The sequence below is a fragment of the Podarcis vaucheri genome, assembly GCF_965113315.1.
Source record: "Podarcis vaucheri genome assembly, chromosome: 14".
NCBI lineage: Eukaryota > Metazoa > Chordata > Lepidosauria > Squamata > Lacertidae > Podarcis > Podarcis vaucheri.
In genome coordinates this window covers 37,378,395-37,392,963 of record NC_138752.1, presented here as the reverse complement: position 1 = coordinate 37,392,963, position 14,569 = coordinate 37,378,395, and the positions used below count along the sequence as shown (strand labels likewise).

General features: G+C 45.5%; 2 protein-coding genes across 2 annotated transcripts in view; one reads left to right on the top strand and one right to left on the bottom strand.

Annotated features, from left to right (window-relative positions):
* The window catches only part of ABCA3 (ATP binding cassette subfamily A member 3), a 272,379-nt gene extending 264,638 nt beyond the window's left edge, over window positions 1-7,741 (top strand). The window contains exon 32 of the transcript XR_014213589.1: window positions 7,693-7,741. The gene's annotated coding sequence lies outside the window, so the exon portion shown is untranslated. The remainder of the gene's footprint in view (window positions 1-7,692) is intronic.
* Window positions 7,742-7,876: 135 nt separating this feature from the next.
* PRR35 (proline rich 35) lies at window positions 7,877-13,792 on the bottom strand. Its single transcript, XM_082199081.1, has 2 exons — window positions 11,961-13,792; window positions 7,877-10,035 (listed from the first exon to the last, which is right to left on the bottom strand). The coding sequence occupies exons 1-2, from the start codon at window positions 13,595-13,597 to the stop codon at window positions 9,102-9,104; spliced, it is 2,571 nt and encodes an 856-aa protein (XP_082055207.1). The 5' UTR covers window positions 13,598-13,792; the 3' UTR covers window positions 7,877-9,101.
* Window positions 13,793-14,569: the final 777 nt, after the last annotated feature.

The window sequence follows — 14,569 nt, the reverse complement described above, 5'->3', positions numbered from 1 at the left end:
TCAAGTTATCATACTTTTTTTGTCCTGACCAAGAACCTAATCCATTCCTGGATGGTTCGCTATTGTCCACGGGATGACTATCTGTCTGGCACCCATTTACCAGGATGCCAGTGATTATCTCCTATGCAAAAGGCTGCTGCGTACCTGATCCCAGGTTTCAGGGATTATGGCTGTCTTTTACCAGTTTCCCAAGTTTCGGTAGCCATCTTTTCCCTGAGCAGAACGACGCTGGAAATTGTGTGGTGTCGTGAGTTATGTGGTGCTTTGAGGAGACATTGTGTGTGAACAAAGGGAGGGGTACACACTGCATGCTAGAGGGGCAACCCTCCCAATCATTCTAAAAAAATCCTGTAACACTTGATTCAACAGGAACAGACGAGAGGGAGAAAAGAAAAACGAAAAAGTAGAGGATGCAGTAGCAGGGGGAACTTGTTGCCCTCAAAATGTTGGATGCCCAGTTCTAATGAGTCCCACCCAGTATGGCTAATGGTCAGGGATGGTGGATATTGAAGTTGAGCGGTATGGAGGTGCCACCGGTTCCCCTCCCGTGGGCTAATGAGAAGGAGGACGCTGAAGAAACCCCATAATGCTTAAAATTTTCATTCTTACCATAGGGTGCTTCCAGAAGAGGGCTTCATACTGTAAATGGGTCATTCATGCATCACAGAAGGGTGGTGAGTGGCGACAGTGTTGTTGTTTTTAATTAAGAAAATCAAATTTATTTTCCTGAAGTTGGTAAATCTGGATTAAATGGGGTAGGGAGAATAAAGGCTGACACTTTTATGTCACTAAGATCATGTGGATGCAGAAAGGAAAGGAGAAGAGAAGAGAAGATGTGCTTGAGAAACATCATTCCATTATAAACACAGGCCTGGAAGCACCTCCTAATTTCTAAATCCAAAGGTTTTGTTGCAGTTTCAGTGATGACCACTAGAAGGATCCATCAGTCCAACTAATAAATGAGAGAACATAACGTAAAAACTATTGAGTGTATTGAGTGCTGGATGGGGGTGTTGGTAGGGGAACTTGCACACCTCCATTGCAATGCATATTTTAAAATGAGAAATCCAGCACAAAGCAAAATGGGGATATATGAAGAGTAGACATAAATTAAGTTATGCATTAATGCATTTAATTTGGAGATAAGGAGGAAGCCTATCACTATCTGAGGAATTGTATTTGGAATAGTCATCGCAGGGTAATCCATGGAGCAAGAAATGGATTATTTTTTAAAAGTGGAATAAATTTATGAGTGATTTTCTCAAATCATTTTTAATTTGATTTTTCAGGTATCCCTCCTTTGAGCATCATAGGGCTTTGTGGTGGTTTAAAAATTAAAATTAAAATCCTGACATTTTAGGAACAGGGTTGTTTCCACACTAGAGTCTGTTAGCACCGCTGAGGCATGACTTTTCCACAACCAGCCGGGAGCAGAATTAAGATGGATGTTTTGCACTGCACGTAATATAGTGCAATATTATCCACCTTTGTCCCACCCCTGTGGCCATGAGTCTTCAGTAATGTTTATTCAGGGCTGGGGACCCCTGTCCAGCAAATGGCCCACCATCTCTTTGAGGCAAAGAATGTGCTTCAAACTTGCTTTAAAGGTATACAGCACTTTGTATACAGCCTAGAGAACATCTTTCATCCCAACAGCCAGGGTGGTTCATATCCCCATGCAGCCATCAAGCTTCTTCGGTGACTTTGGCCAGTACCTCTCTCACAGACTAAACCTACCTTATGAGGTTGTTGTGAAGATAAAATGGGTGGTGGTGGTGAGAACCATGTATGGCGCTTTAAGCTCCTTGGAAGAAGTGTAGGAGAGAAGTGTAAAAAAATGAGTTCTATACTGCAGGGGGAGAGAGGTTAATCCAGCCTTGGTCTTTTCTCCCTCCTGCACCTGCTCTGGGGTGCCTCCAGATAATCAGTTTTTTGTGAGAGGGATTCAGTCACATACTGTAAATTTAGGTTTGTGCAATTAAAGTGGATTAAAGCACTCTCTTGCAACAAATCCACTTTTTAAAGGTTGTTTTGTGGTTCGGAAAGTGCTGAAGAAAGTGTGGAACAACAAGTAAATTGATGGGAAGATGTATAACCTCTACACAAATTCAGGATGTGCACTCCTTGTCTTATAATCATACCCCACCCCCAATGGATAAGAACAAATGCTGAATAAAGAACAGACAATGTTTTCTTCTACTTTTGCCCTTCTCATTTGACCCATTTGTCCACCCCAGAGACCCAAATGCAAACATGAGACAGGTGCTCTTGTTGGTATGGGAGACTGGGACAAGGCAAGCTTCCTTCTTCGTTCACCTGAGACCAACTCAGATGCCTATCAGCTGGGCTGTACCATAAAGGAGAAGTAATGGCTGACTATCAGATTTCCTTAGGTTGACCAAATAGCCATGTAATGTGGCTGGCACTGGAGCAAGCTGGGTGTCCTCAGGGCGTGATCTGAGCCACGATAAGTCTTGCAAGTTGCTCAACTCCTATCCAATTATCTAAACACAAAGGTAAACACTTTGCTTTTTGAACTTGAAATCTGATTGCCTCGCTCCACGCTCTCTCCTCCAGTTCATAAGCAGGAAAGGTTCTTCCTCCTCCATTGTTTCATTTGCCCAGCAGCTATGTTGTTGCTGTTCTCAGAAAACCCTTTTTTTAGTATTCATATCAGTATTACTGTTGCTACTAGTTAAGAGCAAGGAGTCCAGGCGTGGAGGTGCTTTGCTGTTCCACATCTTCTTACTGACTTACCGGGTGACCTTGGCAAAGTTGTCTTGTGTTGGAGCCTGTGGGGCTCTCCTCCGGACACTTTTTGTGTGTGTATTCTGCAAACGCCATTGTGTGATCAATTCCACCATGTGTTGATGGCCACCTTATAGAGCGATTATTGTTCTTTAAAGCCAAGGGAGGTATCTGCCCTGCCATGAATTGTGTGGAGACAATAGAGCAGGGGAACTGCCATCGGATCTAATTTTAATTTTAATTTATGTGGCAGGAGGATACTTTTTTCGCCAAGATTGTGGCCAAGGAGGGAAAGCTGAACCATGCTCCCCCCAACTCTGCTACTTTTGTTCAGTAGGAAGAGGCATCAACAGGGTTCAAGGATACCTTCTGGGCACTCAAAGCAGGAACAGTGAGAGTCCTGAGGACCAGACAGAGAGACCTGGAGGGTCCCAGCTGGCCCCAAACCTGAGGTTCTCCATCCCACATGTAACATGTGCTTATGCCCTTCAACGAAAGAATGAGATCCGACAAATGCAGCATGTGTAGCCTTACTGGTCACATGCAGTCAGGACAAGGTAGATCTTCTGGCCCGATTATCAGCTTTAAGCACCATGTGATCTTAAGACAATGATCAGTGGATCAGTCAGGTGCTGCTGCTATTTGGACTTGGAGTGAATCCAGGCTCTTTGCAGTAAACCAACAAAGGCCAATGATTCAGAGAAAAGAGGCGATTGCCATCACCAGTTTAGGAAATACAGTAGTACCTCGGGTTACAGACTCTTCAGGTTACAGACACTTCAGGTTACAGACTCCACTAACCCAGAAATAGCACCTCAGGTTAAGAAGTTTGCTTCAGGATAAGAACAGAAATAGCGCGGCAGCCGCACGACGGCAGTGGGAGGCCCCATTAGCTAAAGTGGTACCTCAGGTTAAGAACAGTTTCAGGTTAAGAACGGACCTCCAGAACAAATTAAGTTCTTAACCCGAGGTCCCACTGTAGGTAGGTAGCCGTGTTGGTCTGCCGTAGTCTAAACAAAATAAAAAAATTCTTTCCAGTAGCACCTTAGAGACCAACTACGGTAAGTTTGTTATTGGTATGAGCTCACGGAAGCTCATACCAATAACAAACTTAGCTGGTCTCTAAGGTGCTACTGGAAGGATTTTATTTTATTTTATTTTTTTCGGTTTAGGAAAGACAGTGAAATTAATCTTAGCCAGTGTTCTGCAGGGCTTAGGGTGAGAATGTGTTTCTAATAATGAGGCTTAGCCAAATATTAGACAAGTCTATTACCAAAGCTTTAACAGCTAAATGGCTACCATAGTGAAGGAACGTCCAAACATTTCAATGTGCTGGGAGTCCAAGTGGGAGCTATTGGAGGGTGCTCTCACTCAGGGTTCCACCCAGCCAATTCTCTTTCGGGAGATTCCATTCCATTCCCCAGTTGTCCATTCTCCCTGAAGAGTCAGTTAGCAATTTTGTGCCCACTAATCACACCTGGTCTTCATTCAACTGTTTTCAGGGTTCCCCCTTAAGCAACAGAGACTAGCTCCATCAGTTACACTTGAACTTCTTGTTACAAGGACTACTATTGAACTTTTAAGAATTGGTGCCTAGGTTTGCTCCCCCCCCCCCCCGGTTTGTGTCATGCTGTTCAGGTGGTAAATCTGCAGACAGTGCTTGCCCATCTTGTTTTAATTGACTGGTTGTAAGCTGTTCAGATACAAGCTGGGTACAAACGGTCTAAATAAATTATATATATGGCCTGCTAATACCTCTCTCTTGGGTGATGCTGTTTAGGCAAGACATAAACATCAGAAGGAGAGGGAATGATTCATATTACTTCAATTGCAGAGGCTGCCTCTGCAACAATAGCAATAATAACCCTAGCAAAGAGATCAGGCTATTCACTTCCACTCATTTTTTAAAATTTAATTTATTTATTTTTTACATTCTTTAGACCTGTGGACAATAAATAACACATAATACTCTTCATCCCACCCCCACCCCAGTGACATCCCTCCCCACAGCACCATACACTATAAATAAATAAATAAATATAGCATGTATCATTTATTCACCAGTGTTTTGCCATTGACTGATGCACGAAGTGCAGTGGGGTGTTGCCCCAGCATTGGTGTTTGAGTGACTGTTGCATTTCATGGGTGATTGTGGTGGTGGTGGATGCTGTGATAGGAAGTGTGGGCAAACAAGACAATGTTGTGGCAAACTCTGGACGTGCCTCCTCTCACCCCAGCATTTGGATGTTGACAGCTTAGCTTTTCAAATCACGGAAATGTCCTCCTACATTAACATCGCTAGTAGAGCACTTTGCTGATAGACAGCGTGGCCTCCTCTGCACCACACGTTTAAAAACAGTAACTGTACGACTTAAAACAGCCAGGGCTTCAAAGAGTCATGAGAACTGTAGTCTGTGAAGTGTGCTGAGAGTTGTTAGGCAATTCCTTGTTCCCTTCAAAGAGCTCCAATTCTCAGAGTGGTTTAACAATCAATCCCTCTTCCCAGTAAACACTGGGAATTATAGCTCTTTGAGGGGATATGGAATCGCCTAACAACTCTCAGCACCTTTAACAGACTACAGTTTCCTGGATTATTAGAGGGAAGTGATCCTGCTTTAAATGTAAAGTTCAGATGGGGCCTATGTCATCTACTGTCGGCTTCCAGATTTTGTAGGATGGCAACGGGGTGATGGACCTCCAGCCTATGAGCATCATCAAGCCTCCCCATGTAGCCTGCAAGGCTGTTTTGGCCAAGCCACGTTCAGCTGCCCTGCACCTGATGTCACATATTATGTCAGGTGTGAAGCAGGGAAAGGTGCAGCTTGGATGAACAAGTGCCTGCAAAGCCCCTTGCAAGCGTTTCTGAAGCACCAGCTATCATCTGATTGGGGAGTGCTTTTTTTGCAAAGCACACCATCAAAAATAGGTTACCTGGTGTCATTTTGACACCAGGTGATTGGCAGGTGGGCAACCCTACCTGCCTGTCAAATTTAGCCTAGCCCACAGGCTGAATGTAGCTTCTCATTCCTGGGATGCTGAAAGCTGGCCACAGGTTCCCCAACCCTGGCCCATGTGATAACATTTAGCACACATTAAATTACTTTGGGGCTCTTAGCTTGACATCCTTTCCTGCAGCTGTGATCCCTTATTCCTGTGCATTAGGTAAGAGAATATGGCAGGTCCTGCCTTTGGAAAGGCATTCCCAACAAATGGTTGGACACACACACACACACACACACACACACACACACACGAAGAGCCCTGCTGTATTGGAAGAATGGTTCCTATTGTCCAGCATCCATGTCTTATAGTGGACAACCAAATGCCTCTGGAAAACCTAAAAGCAGGACTTAATAGTTGTTGCTCCCTCACAGTGGGCATCCAGTGGTATACTACCACCGACTCCAGAGTCCAGAGGTTCTGTGTAGCCACCATGGAGCTAGGAGCTGAAAGTTGTTTGAGAAAGTTGCCCATGGTGCACATGTTTTTATCGCTCTCCAAAACCTGCAAACCTCCTTTTTCACACCCAGAAGTGGAGGCCACAGCCCTGTAGTAAAGCGTCTGCTTGGCATATGGAAGACAGCAGGTTCAGTCCCTGGAAACCACAGGTAGTAAGTAGCCTTTTCCCATGGTTAATTTGATGATGAGGCTTTTGAGTTTTATATGTGAGTTTTCCCCGATCTTCCTGGTTTTATGGTGCAGCAAAAGCATTTTTATTTTTAGTCCCTCCTTTACCATACTGTATTTATGGTTCTGATGAATGTTAAGATGGCTTGGGGAATCTTTGAATGGTGAAGGCAGCAAAACTTAAATCCATTAAATTCATTAATTTGACACGTCTCGAAAAGACAATGGACTGAGATCTTGGAAAGCTGCTGTCAATCAAACCAGATAGTGCTTGGTCAGATGGGATAATGGTCCAGCTTGATGTAAGGCCACTTTTTGTGTATTTGTGTATCCCTGATATGATGTGCAAATGTCATCTCCCTCATGCTGCTTCCAGCTCTCTAGAAACAAAAGAACAAAAAACCCAACCCTGTTGCCTGCCTTGGATGCAATTGCCAGCAGAGTGCATCCAGACTGTTGCTATTTTAGGGTGGGATTCAATCACATGGCAGCATATTCAGGATGTGCCATTATAGCTGATTGGGAGCTCATGCACAACAAACCTGCTTCCTCAAAGAATCAGGCTTACGTGTGATAAGGAAAGTGACCAGAAAGTATGAAATGATACTTGCTTTTGTTACAATGTCATCTAGCCTCCCTGTAAACAAATCAGGATGAATATTCAATAAACAGGTCATCTGGAAATACCCACTGTGGATACAGCCTTGAATACAGTTCTGTTCCATAATAGTCTCTGCTGACAATTGAACCACATCGTTAGCCTGTGTTGTGTAAGTATGGTGTTTTTGTTTGTTTTGTTTTAAAGAAACGAAACGAAAGCAAAACTAGCAAACAGCTTCTGGCATTCTAGTGATGTAAACAACACTTCCGGTAAACTTAAACATTATGGTAAACTCATATTCTTCTGTATTCAGGTAGGTAGCCGTGTTGGTCTGACGCAGTTGAAATAAATAAAAAAATTGTCCAGTAGCACCTTAGAGTCCAACTAAGTTTGTTCTGGGTATAAGCTTTTGTCTGCATGCACACTTCTTCAGAGAAGTATCTGAAGACAATACTGGACAATTTTTTAATTCATATTCTTCTGTGTGTAGAATAACTGCAATGTGTGCAGAATAAGACACCATGCTGATGCCTTCACTGCCTTCACATGGTATTCACTGCCTTCTCAGAACCATGGGCTAGGCCAAGAAAACTCCCTTCCCTCCTGAAATCTCAAAATGCTGCCATCTCCCAGGGCACTGTGCAGAGATAGAAAACCTGTGACCTTCCAGATGTTGCTGGACCCCCAACAATCAGAGTCCTGGACTCCTTTGGGAGGTTGTGCATTCTCCTTCATTGGAGGTTTTTAAGCAGAGGTTGGATGGCCATCTGTCACGGATGCATTGCAGGGGTTTGGACTCGATAACCCTTGGAAGTCCCTTCCAACTCTTATCATTCTAATAACAATGGAAGGCCACAAGTCCCCATCCACCATCCCTGTCATAGGACTGCATAAAGACAAGCGGTAATTTTGAACACTGTCACTTCTTTCAGCAGATGGGAGGGCTGGGGAATTGCTATGGGATCCTTTGCTTCCTTGCGCCCTGACTAAACTACAAGCTTGTGTCAGTTCTAGACCAGTTTCAGTGGTTTGGTTTCCAGCAAAGAATCCTTGGAAAGTGTTGCTTGCTGTGAATTCTATTGGAGCTAAAATTCAGGGATGCTGAATCTATAACCCTCCAGATATTTTTGGGCTGCCGTTCCCATCATCCCTACCCATCGGCCATGCTGGCTGGGGTTGATGAGAGCTGGTGTCCAACAACATTGGAGGAACTCAAATTCGCCATTCCTGTGTAACTCCTTTCATAAAACAATAGGGACAGGACAGGGAATGATGCTTAAACCAGTCTAACAATTGAAGCTGTGATGTAGAAAGATAACCACTTATCTGAATATTGTCAGGAAAGGGAAGCTTTTAAAATTCACATGAAGAAAAGAATTGTGCTTTTTAGTTGTGCCACCAATGCTGGTGACAAGCTTCCCCAACATTTTCCAGTACTAAACCAGTAAGTAAGTACACACAAAACAGTGCCATACCACATTAAACAGTCACAGCTTCCCCCAAAGATTCCTGGAAACTTTAGATTGTTAAGGGTGCTGAGAATTGCTTAGAGATCCCTATTCCCTTCACAGGGTTATATTTCCCAGAGTGGTTTAAGTCAATCCCTCTTCCCAAGGAACTATGGGAGTTGTAGCTCTGTGAGGGGGATAGGGATCTCCTAAGTGAGCTCCCTACAAACTCTGTGGAACCCAATCCATATGACAGCTTAATAGACAGGTAATCTGGAAGCAAGCCTTATCAGAAAATATATCTTGCTTAGCTGATAAGGGAGGAAATGGGGCAGATCCCCTTCTTACACATGTCCTTGCAAAAGGCGTTGATCTCATTTGCTCCCCAACCACCTCCAGGTCTGCAGATTGGGGACACAATGAGAGGAGGACTTATAGGTGTGGATGGGACTTTCCAAATACAGCTCAATTTCATAAATATCTGAAAAGCGGATGCTCTATGATCCACCTGGATTTCATGGCAGAAAGTTCAAGAGGCCATTGTGATGGGTAGGGCACCTTCCAGACCTCAAAGCCTTTTTCAACTGTTTGTTGGAGTTGGCGGGAAGAGTGTGGAAAGGGAGTTTTGTGGGCAGGGGACATGTCGAAGCGCTCTGGGCAAGTGCAGACAGAGAGGATCACGGGTCTGTGTTTATAGGACTGTGGATGCACACCCTGTCTGTCTCGTTTGGCAGACCACACGACAGGGAGCGTGGGATGGCTCGACACCCCATTGTTGGGATGTCTTCGGTCACAGGAAGTGGTGGGCCTTGGTTGGGGTTGGGTCTCCCATCTGTGCACAGCAGGACACTGGAGTCTGCCTCACACTTGGTGGTACGGCTATAATAGGGCTCCATCACGTGCCTGAGTTCTAGTGGGACAGTAAGTGGGAGCACCTCGGCTTTGATGACGGCTCCCAGGTGGGTGTCTGAAGAGGAGCTTCTCCGGAGAGCCTCTGAACGACTCATTTTGATCAACAGGTCAATGGTTTTGTTCTCTGTCTCAACAAGACGATCAGATGCCTCATCCTCTTCGCTAGCTTCACCCACCACCAAGCATCTATTGATGGAACCTGGATCTTTGTCATAGACCTTCCCAACACCAAGGGCATCCTTGGGTTCCTTCTTGTCCTGGTATCCTTTCTCCAAACCTTTTGAGGACCTTTTCACTGAGAGATCCAAAGGGCCCTCACTGGGCTTGGCTGCCTTCTCCAGCGCTTGATGGATATGAAACAGTTCCTGTCGGATTTTGATTAGCTGGTCCCTTAGCTGCTTCTGTGCTGGGCTGTCCTCTTTGGCCAGGTCTGAGAGCTTCTTCTCCACATCCTGATACTCCTCTAAAGTTTTGGACAAGTCACCAATGAGCACTGTTGTTGCCTCTGGGTCTCTCGGGTCAACAGTTACAGCTTCTGCTTTGCTTGGCTTGAGAAGTAGGTGGTCTGAAGGTGTAATTATGGGGGATAAAATGTCAGAGCCGCCAATCTTTTCCTGGTCTTCAGGTGGGCAGGCATGGAGTTCTACGTGCCAATGGTCCAGAGACTTTGAGGGTTGCATAGGGGCAGCTCTCAAACTGCTAAAGGTAGAGGGACAAAAAACAGACAGGGTGGAAGAGAACTGTTAATGAAGCAGGGCAAAAAACCAGAACAACATCTAAGGTAAAATAAGACCTCTCTGGTTTGGTTGAATGAGTTTGCAAGGGGCACTTTCAGATTGTAACTATTCTTGGGTGGGAATCAGTCACATCAACAAATTCACGTTGCAAAATTTAAATTGATTTGGCATTACCCTTTGTTTTGTGTTTTTCTCTGAAAGAGTACATTTTTTTGTACCATTGCCACTTTTTTTGTACAATATTTACATTCTGAAGTGTCTTCCAATTCTGAGCTACAATTGCTCAACAGCTCTTTATGATTAATGTTTAAATTTATATCCAGAAACACAGTGTTGGAGATGGATGTTGGTCCAGTGTTGACCAGCAATGGTCAATGTTTCCATTGACCGGGAATCACATTGGTATCCTGGCATATCACCTTCCCAAACTCTTGCACCTGGGGCAATCCTACCACATGTGGAGGTATGTACTGACTAAACTTCACCCTCTCCAACATATAGGAGAAGCATTATGGTTTAGCAAGGATAACTTCCTTGGTGCCAAATACCACTTTGGTAATATTTTCAATGACAGCTCCCTAGTAGCAGATGTTGTTTTGTATAGTGGCTTAACCACAGGGCATTGCAGCCTTTCATTTCCATGTATTCTTCAACAACCCTACCACCACCATTGCAATGAACTTTTCTGATAAGGGCAGCAAGAGGAACATCATATAATATTACATGATGTTGGCTATTTAATGAGCAATCTTTCTGATTTGTGTGCAGGGTGTCACCCCACACCTACCAGTGCAGCTTCCCAGCCACTTTCCTTATTGTAATCTTTGGGGAAGTGGGTTTGTTCTGTAAGAGCTCCCAAGCAACTCCCAGTCAGCATCACCTTCATTTGCCAGTATGTGATTGATTCCTAGCCAAATACCGCAGCAGCTTGAAGACATGCCCACAGATTTTTTGTGATAAGGAAAGTGACAGAAAAATGTACCGGACAGCAGGGAGATAAAAATGGCTCAACTTCATCTAACATCCTCAGAAATGAACTGAGATGAAAGCTCAGTAAATAGCTGATGCCATCTAACCTCCCATCAGACCCTGTGCAAACAAATCGAGATGAATGCTCAAGGAACAGACTGTCTGGAAGTAACCAATGTGCCTGGTGGGCGGGAAGATACATGGTTGCCCGCTGCAAAACAGAGTAGGCAGTAACAGCCTGAATGGCCAAAGTGGCCTGACTGCATCATGTGTTCCAAACAACTCTAAGCTTTGCTTTAGCAAGTCTCTGGTCTGTGTGCCCATCACTCAGCATCAGGCCTGGACTCTGCAGCAGCCTGTTAAAACAGAGGTCCCTAGCTTGATAACCCCGAATGTAACCGTAATCTCATTCCCCACTTTATATTTGTATGTATACATATTGAGGAGAATTCATTTAAAAAAAGAAAAGAAAAATTGCTTGCGAAGCTACAGGAGTGGGAACCTAATTCAGCTCAGGGGCCACATTCAGCTCAGGGGCCACATTCACTTCCAAGCAACTTTCCAGAGGCCACATGCCCATTTGCGGCCAGAGGCAAAAGTGGGTGGAGCAATGGAAGTGAATGTTATCTTTGTACATGGGGCTACTTTTACAGATACACACCCCTGCCTCTCCTCCAGCCGTGCAATCAGAGTTCAAGGAAACATCCCTGCCAGGCAAAAAGGCTCAAGGATGGTATGAAGTAGGGCTGCTGAGGGGTGTGGCCTGGAGAGAGGGGGTGTGATGGGAGAATCCCAAGAGCCAGCCAGACAGGCTTGGTGGGCTGCATTTGGCCCCTGAGTCTGAGATTCCCCATTCCTGCCACACAGGATATCTTACAAAGCGTGTATTAGGGATGGAGGCTGTGTAGCGCATCATACCTGGCCTGGTATGTGACTTTTGCAGGAGTCAGTACATCAGAGCCTACAAAATCAAGGCCGTTCCCTGCAAATTTCCTCTTCAGGTTGCTGTGGTTGGTCCCTCCACTATCCAAGCAAGTGGCCATGGGTAGTTCTGCCTTCCTGACACTATTGGAGAGAAGGGCAGTCCCCTCTTTTAAACCCGCGATGCTCCGGTAGGCATCAGGGACTGGCTTTCTGCACAGGCTGTTGACACTCAGGAAAGAACCGCTTTCCTTCTCGTGGAGCAGCCATTTCTCCTCTTCAGCTTGGAGCAGCAACGCTTTGTGGCTTGTTTCTGGAGGAGGCGGCTCTTCCCGGAACCCTTTCACCCAAGGATGGCCAGTCTTCAGCACTGGCACCTTCAGTAGGCCAGCTTTGGGGGGCTCTGTGGGGGTTTTGGCCTGGGGAGGAGCGGGCATGGCGGCTGCGGGTTGTTGCTGGGCCTCAGGCTTGGTGGCGGCCATCTTGTTTTCCGCTGAACCGAAAGAATGCTCGAAGAGGAGCGGGTAGTAGAAGCGGGGCAGGAAGGCCGACCTCTCGGGGTTCTGCAGGGGCTGGAAATGAGCAGAATGGGGGTGCATCAGCTGGGCAGTGGAGGCCAGGAAAGGCAGCTGGGTCAGGTGGGAGTGTGGCGTGGGGCTGCTGGTCACAGAAGGGCTGAGATAAGAGAAGAGGTTGGGGTTCAATGGATAGTTGATCCCTAGCAAAGAGAGGTTGAGGCTCTGGGGTTCATGGTATTCACCGTATGCCGGAGGAGGATAACAGGGGATGATGTTGCCATCGGGAGACAGCGTTGGGACCTCACTGGTGCCTCTTCTTTGCCCGTTGGCTACTAGCTTCCATTGTTCCATCAGGACCCCGCCTGTCCCGGGACACTTTTTGGGCACTTTGCAATGCTTTGGTTTGGCTTCTAACTCCAGAGGGGAAGGCGGCTCTTTCCCCTTCACTACGTGCTTCTTCAAGGAGAAGACATCCGTGATGATGAAGTCCGGTGCGGGGTCTTTGCAAGGCTTATCCCTCTTATTTTTAAACCGGAAGAGCAAGGTGTTCATGTCAGGCTCTGCCGAGTCCTCCCCAGCAGGGCTGGCCTCTTTCGCCTTCTCCTTCTTCTCCCCGGAGTCCATGTCCTGCAGCAGCCCAGACAGCTCCTCCTCTTCCTCCTCCTCTTCCTCTTGGAACTGGTTGGTTTCATCACTCATCCTTTCTGAGGCCAGGTCTTCAGTCCCTGTAAGTTTGTCTCCACTGCTCTCTCTGTCCGCTGCCTGCTTGTGGTTTGTGGTTCCAGTGGCCCCCGAGGCGCGCATCTCGGGCTCATCGGACCTCCCGCGAGTCCGTGAAGCCTCTGTGGCATGCAGGAGCCGGAGATCTGGGTGCAGGAGGTTACCCTTCTTATAGGGCCAGTCCGACTCGATGAGCAGCGAGAGGGAGTTTTTGCACAGGCTGTACTTCATGTGGTTGTACAGGTGGGATTTCTCCATGCAGGTGAAAGGGCACTGGAAGCACTTGTAGTTATAGGGCTTCCCCCATGGCCTGGGGATGTAGTGGGGCTTCTTGGGCTTGCGTTCTTTGTGCTTGTAGACCGAGGCCAGCTTACAGCCCGCTTCTTCCTTCGACATGGCTGCCCCCAACAACCCAGATCTCAAGTTATGGGGTGTGGGGCTCGATGCATCCACGCCCGACGGCTCACCTTGCTGGAACCACAGCACAATCTGGAAAGAAAGAGAGCACAAAGATGCATTAATAGACAATGGGCAAAAATGTATAAATCTAAATCAAATAAGTGTTGGGAATGTAAAGAGAAAGAAGGTTATTTTTATTATATGTCTTGTAGTAAGGTTAAAGCTTACTGGGAAATGATATATAATGAAATGAAAAGGATGTTTAAAATAACCTTTGTTAAAAAATCTGAGAAGTTTTTCTTTGGTAATTATAGGGACAGAACTACCTAAAGTGCATGGAAACTTATTAATGTATGCAACTACAGCAACAAGAATGTTACTCGCCCAAACATGGAAAGAAGCAGAAGTCCCAGCAAAGGAAGAATGGATACAAAAACTTACAGAATACGCAGAAATGGTGAAACTTACCAGAAGAATAAGAAATCAAGATAACAAACTTTTTATAAAAGAATGGAAATGGTTTATTGAATATTTACAGATAAATTGTAAACTGATAAGATCATTGGCAGGATTATTGTAATAACCTGCAGTTTTATAAGAGTATATATTTGAAGTAGATGAATAAATGAGCAAATTAAGTTAATTTGGATACGCAGAGGATATTAAAAATATATTCACTGGAAAATATGGGCTTTAGCTCAGCAGAAGAACATTTGTACTGCACACAGAAGGTCCAGGTTCAATCCCCAGCATCTCCCAGTAGGGCTGGGAATGTTCCCAGTATGAAACCCCAGAAAGCCACTGTCAGTCAGTGTAGACAAAACTGACCTAGATGGACCAATGGTCTGACTGTGTATAAGACACCTTCCTGTGTTCCTGTCATCTCACACACCCCTAGTAATGTTTCACATTAAAAGGTGCATGATGCGACATCTGTGTGTACGGAGTACAGTGGCATCGCCTCACTTT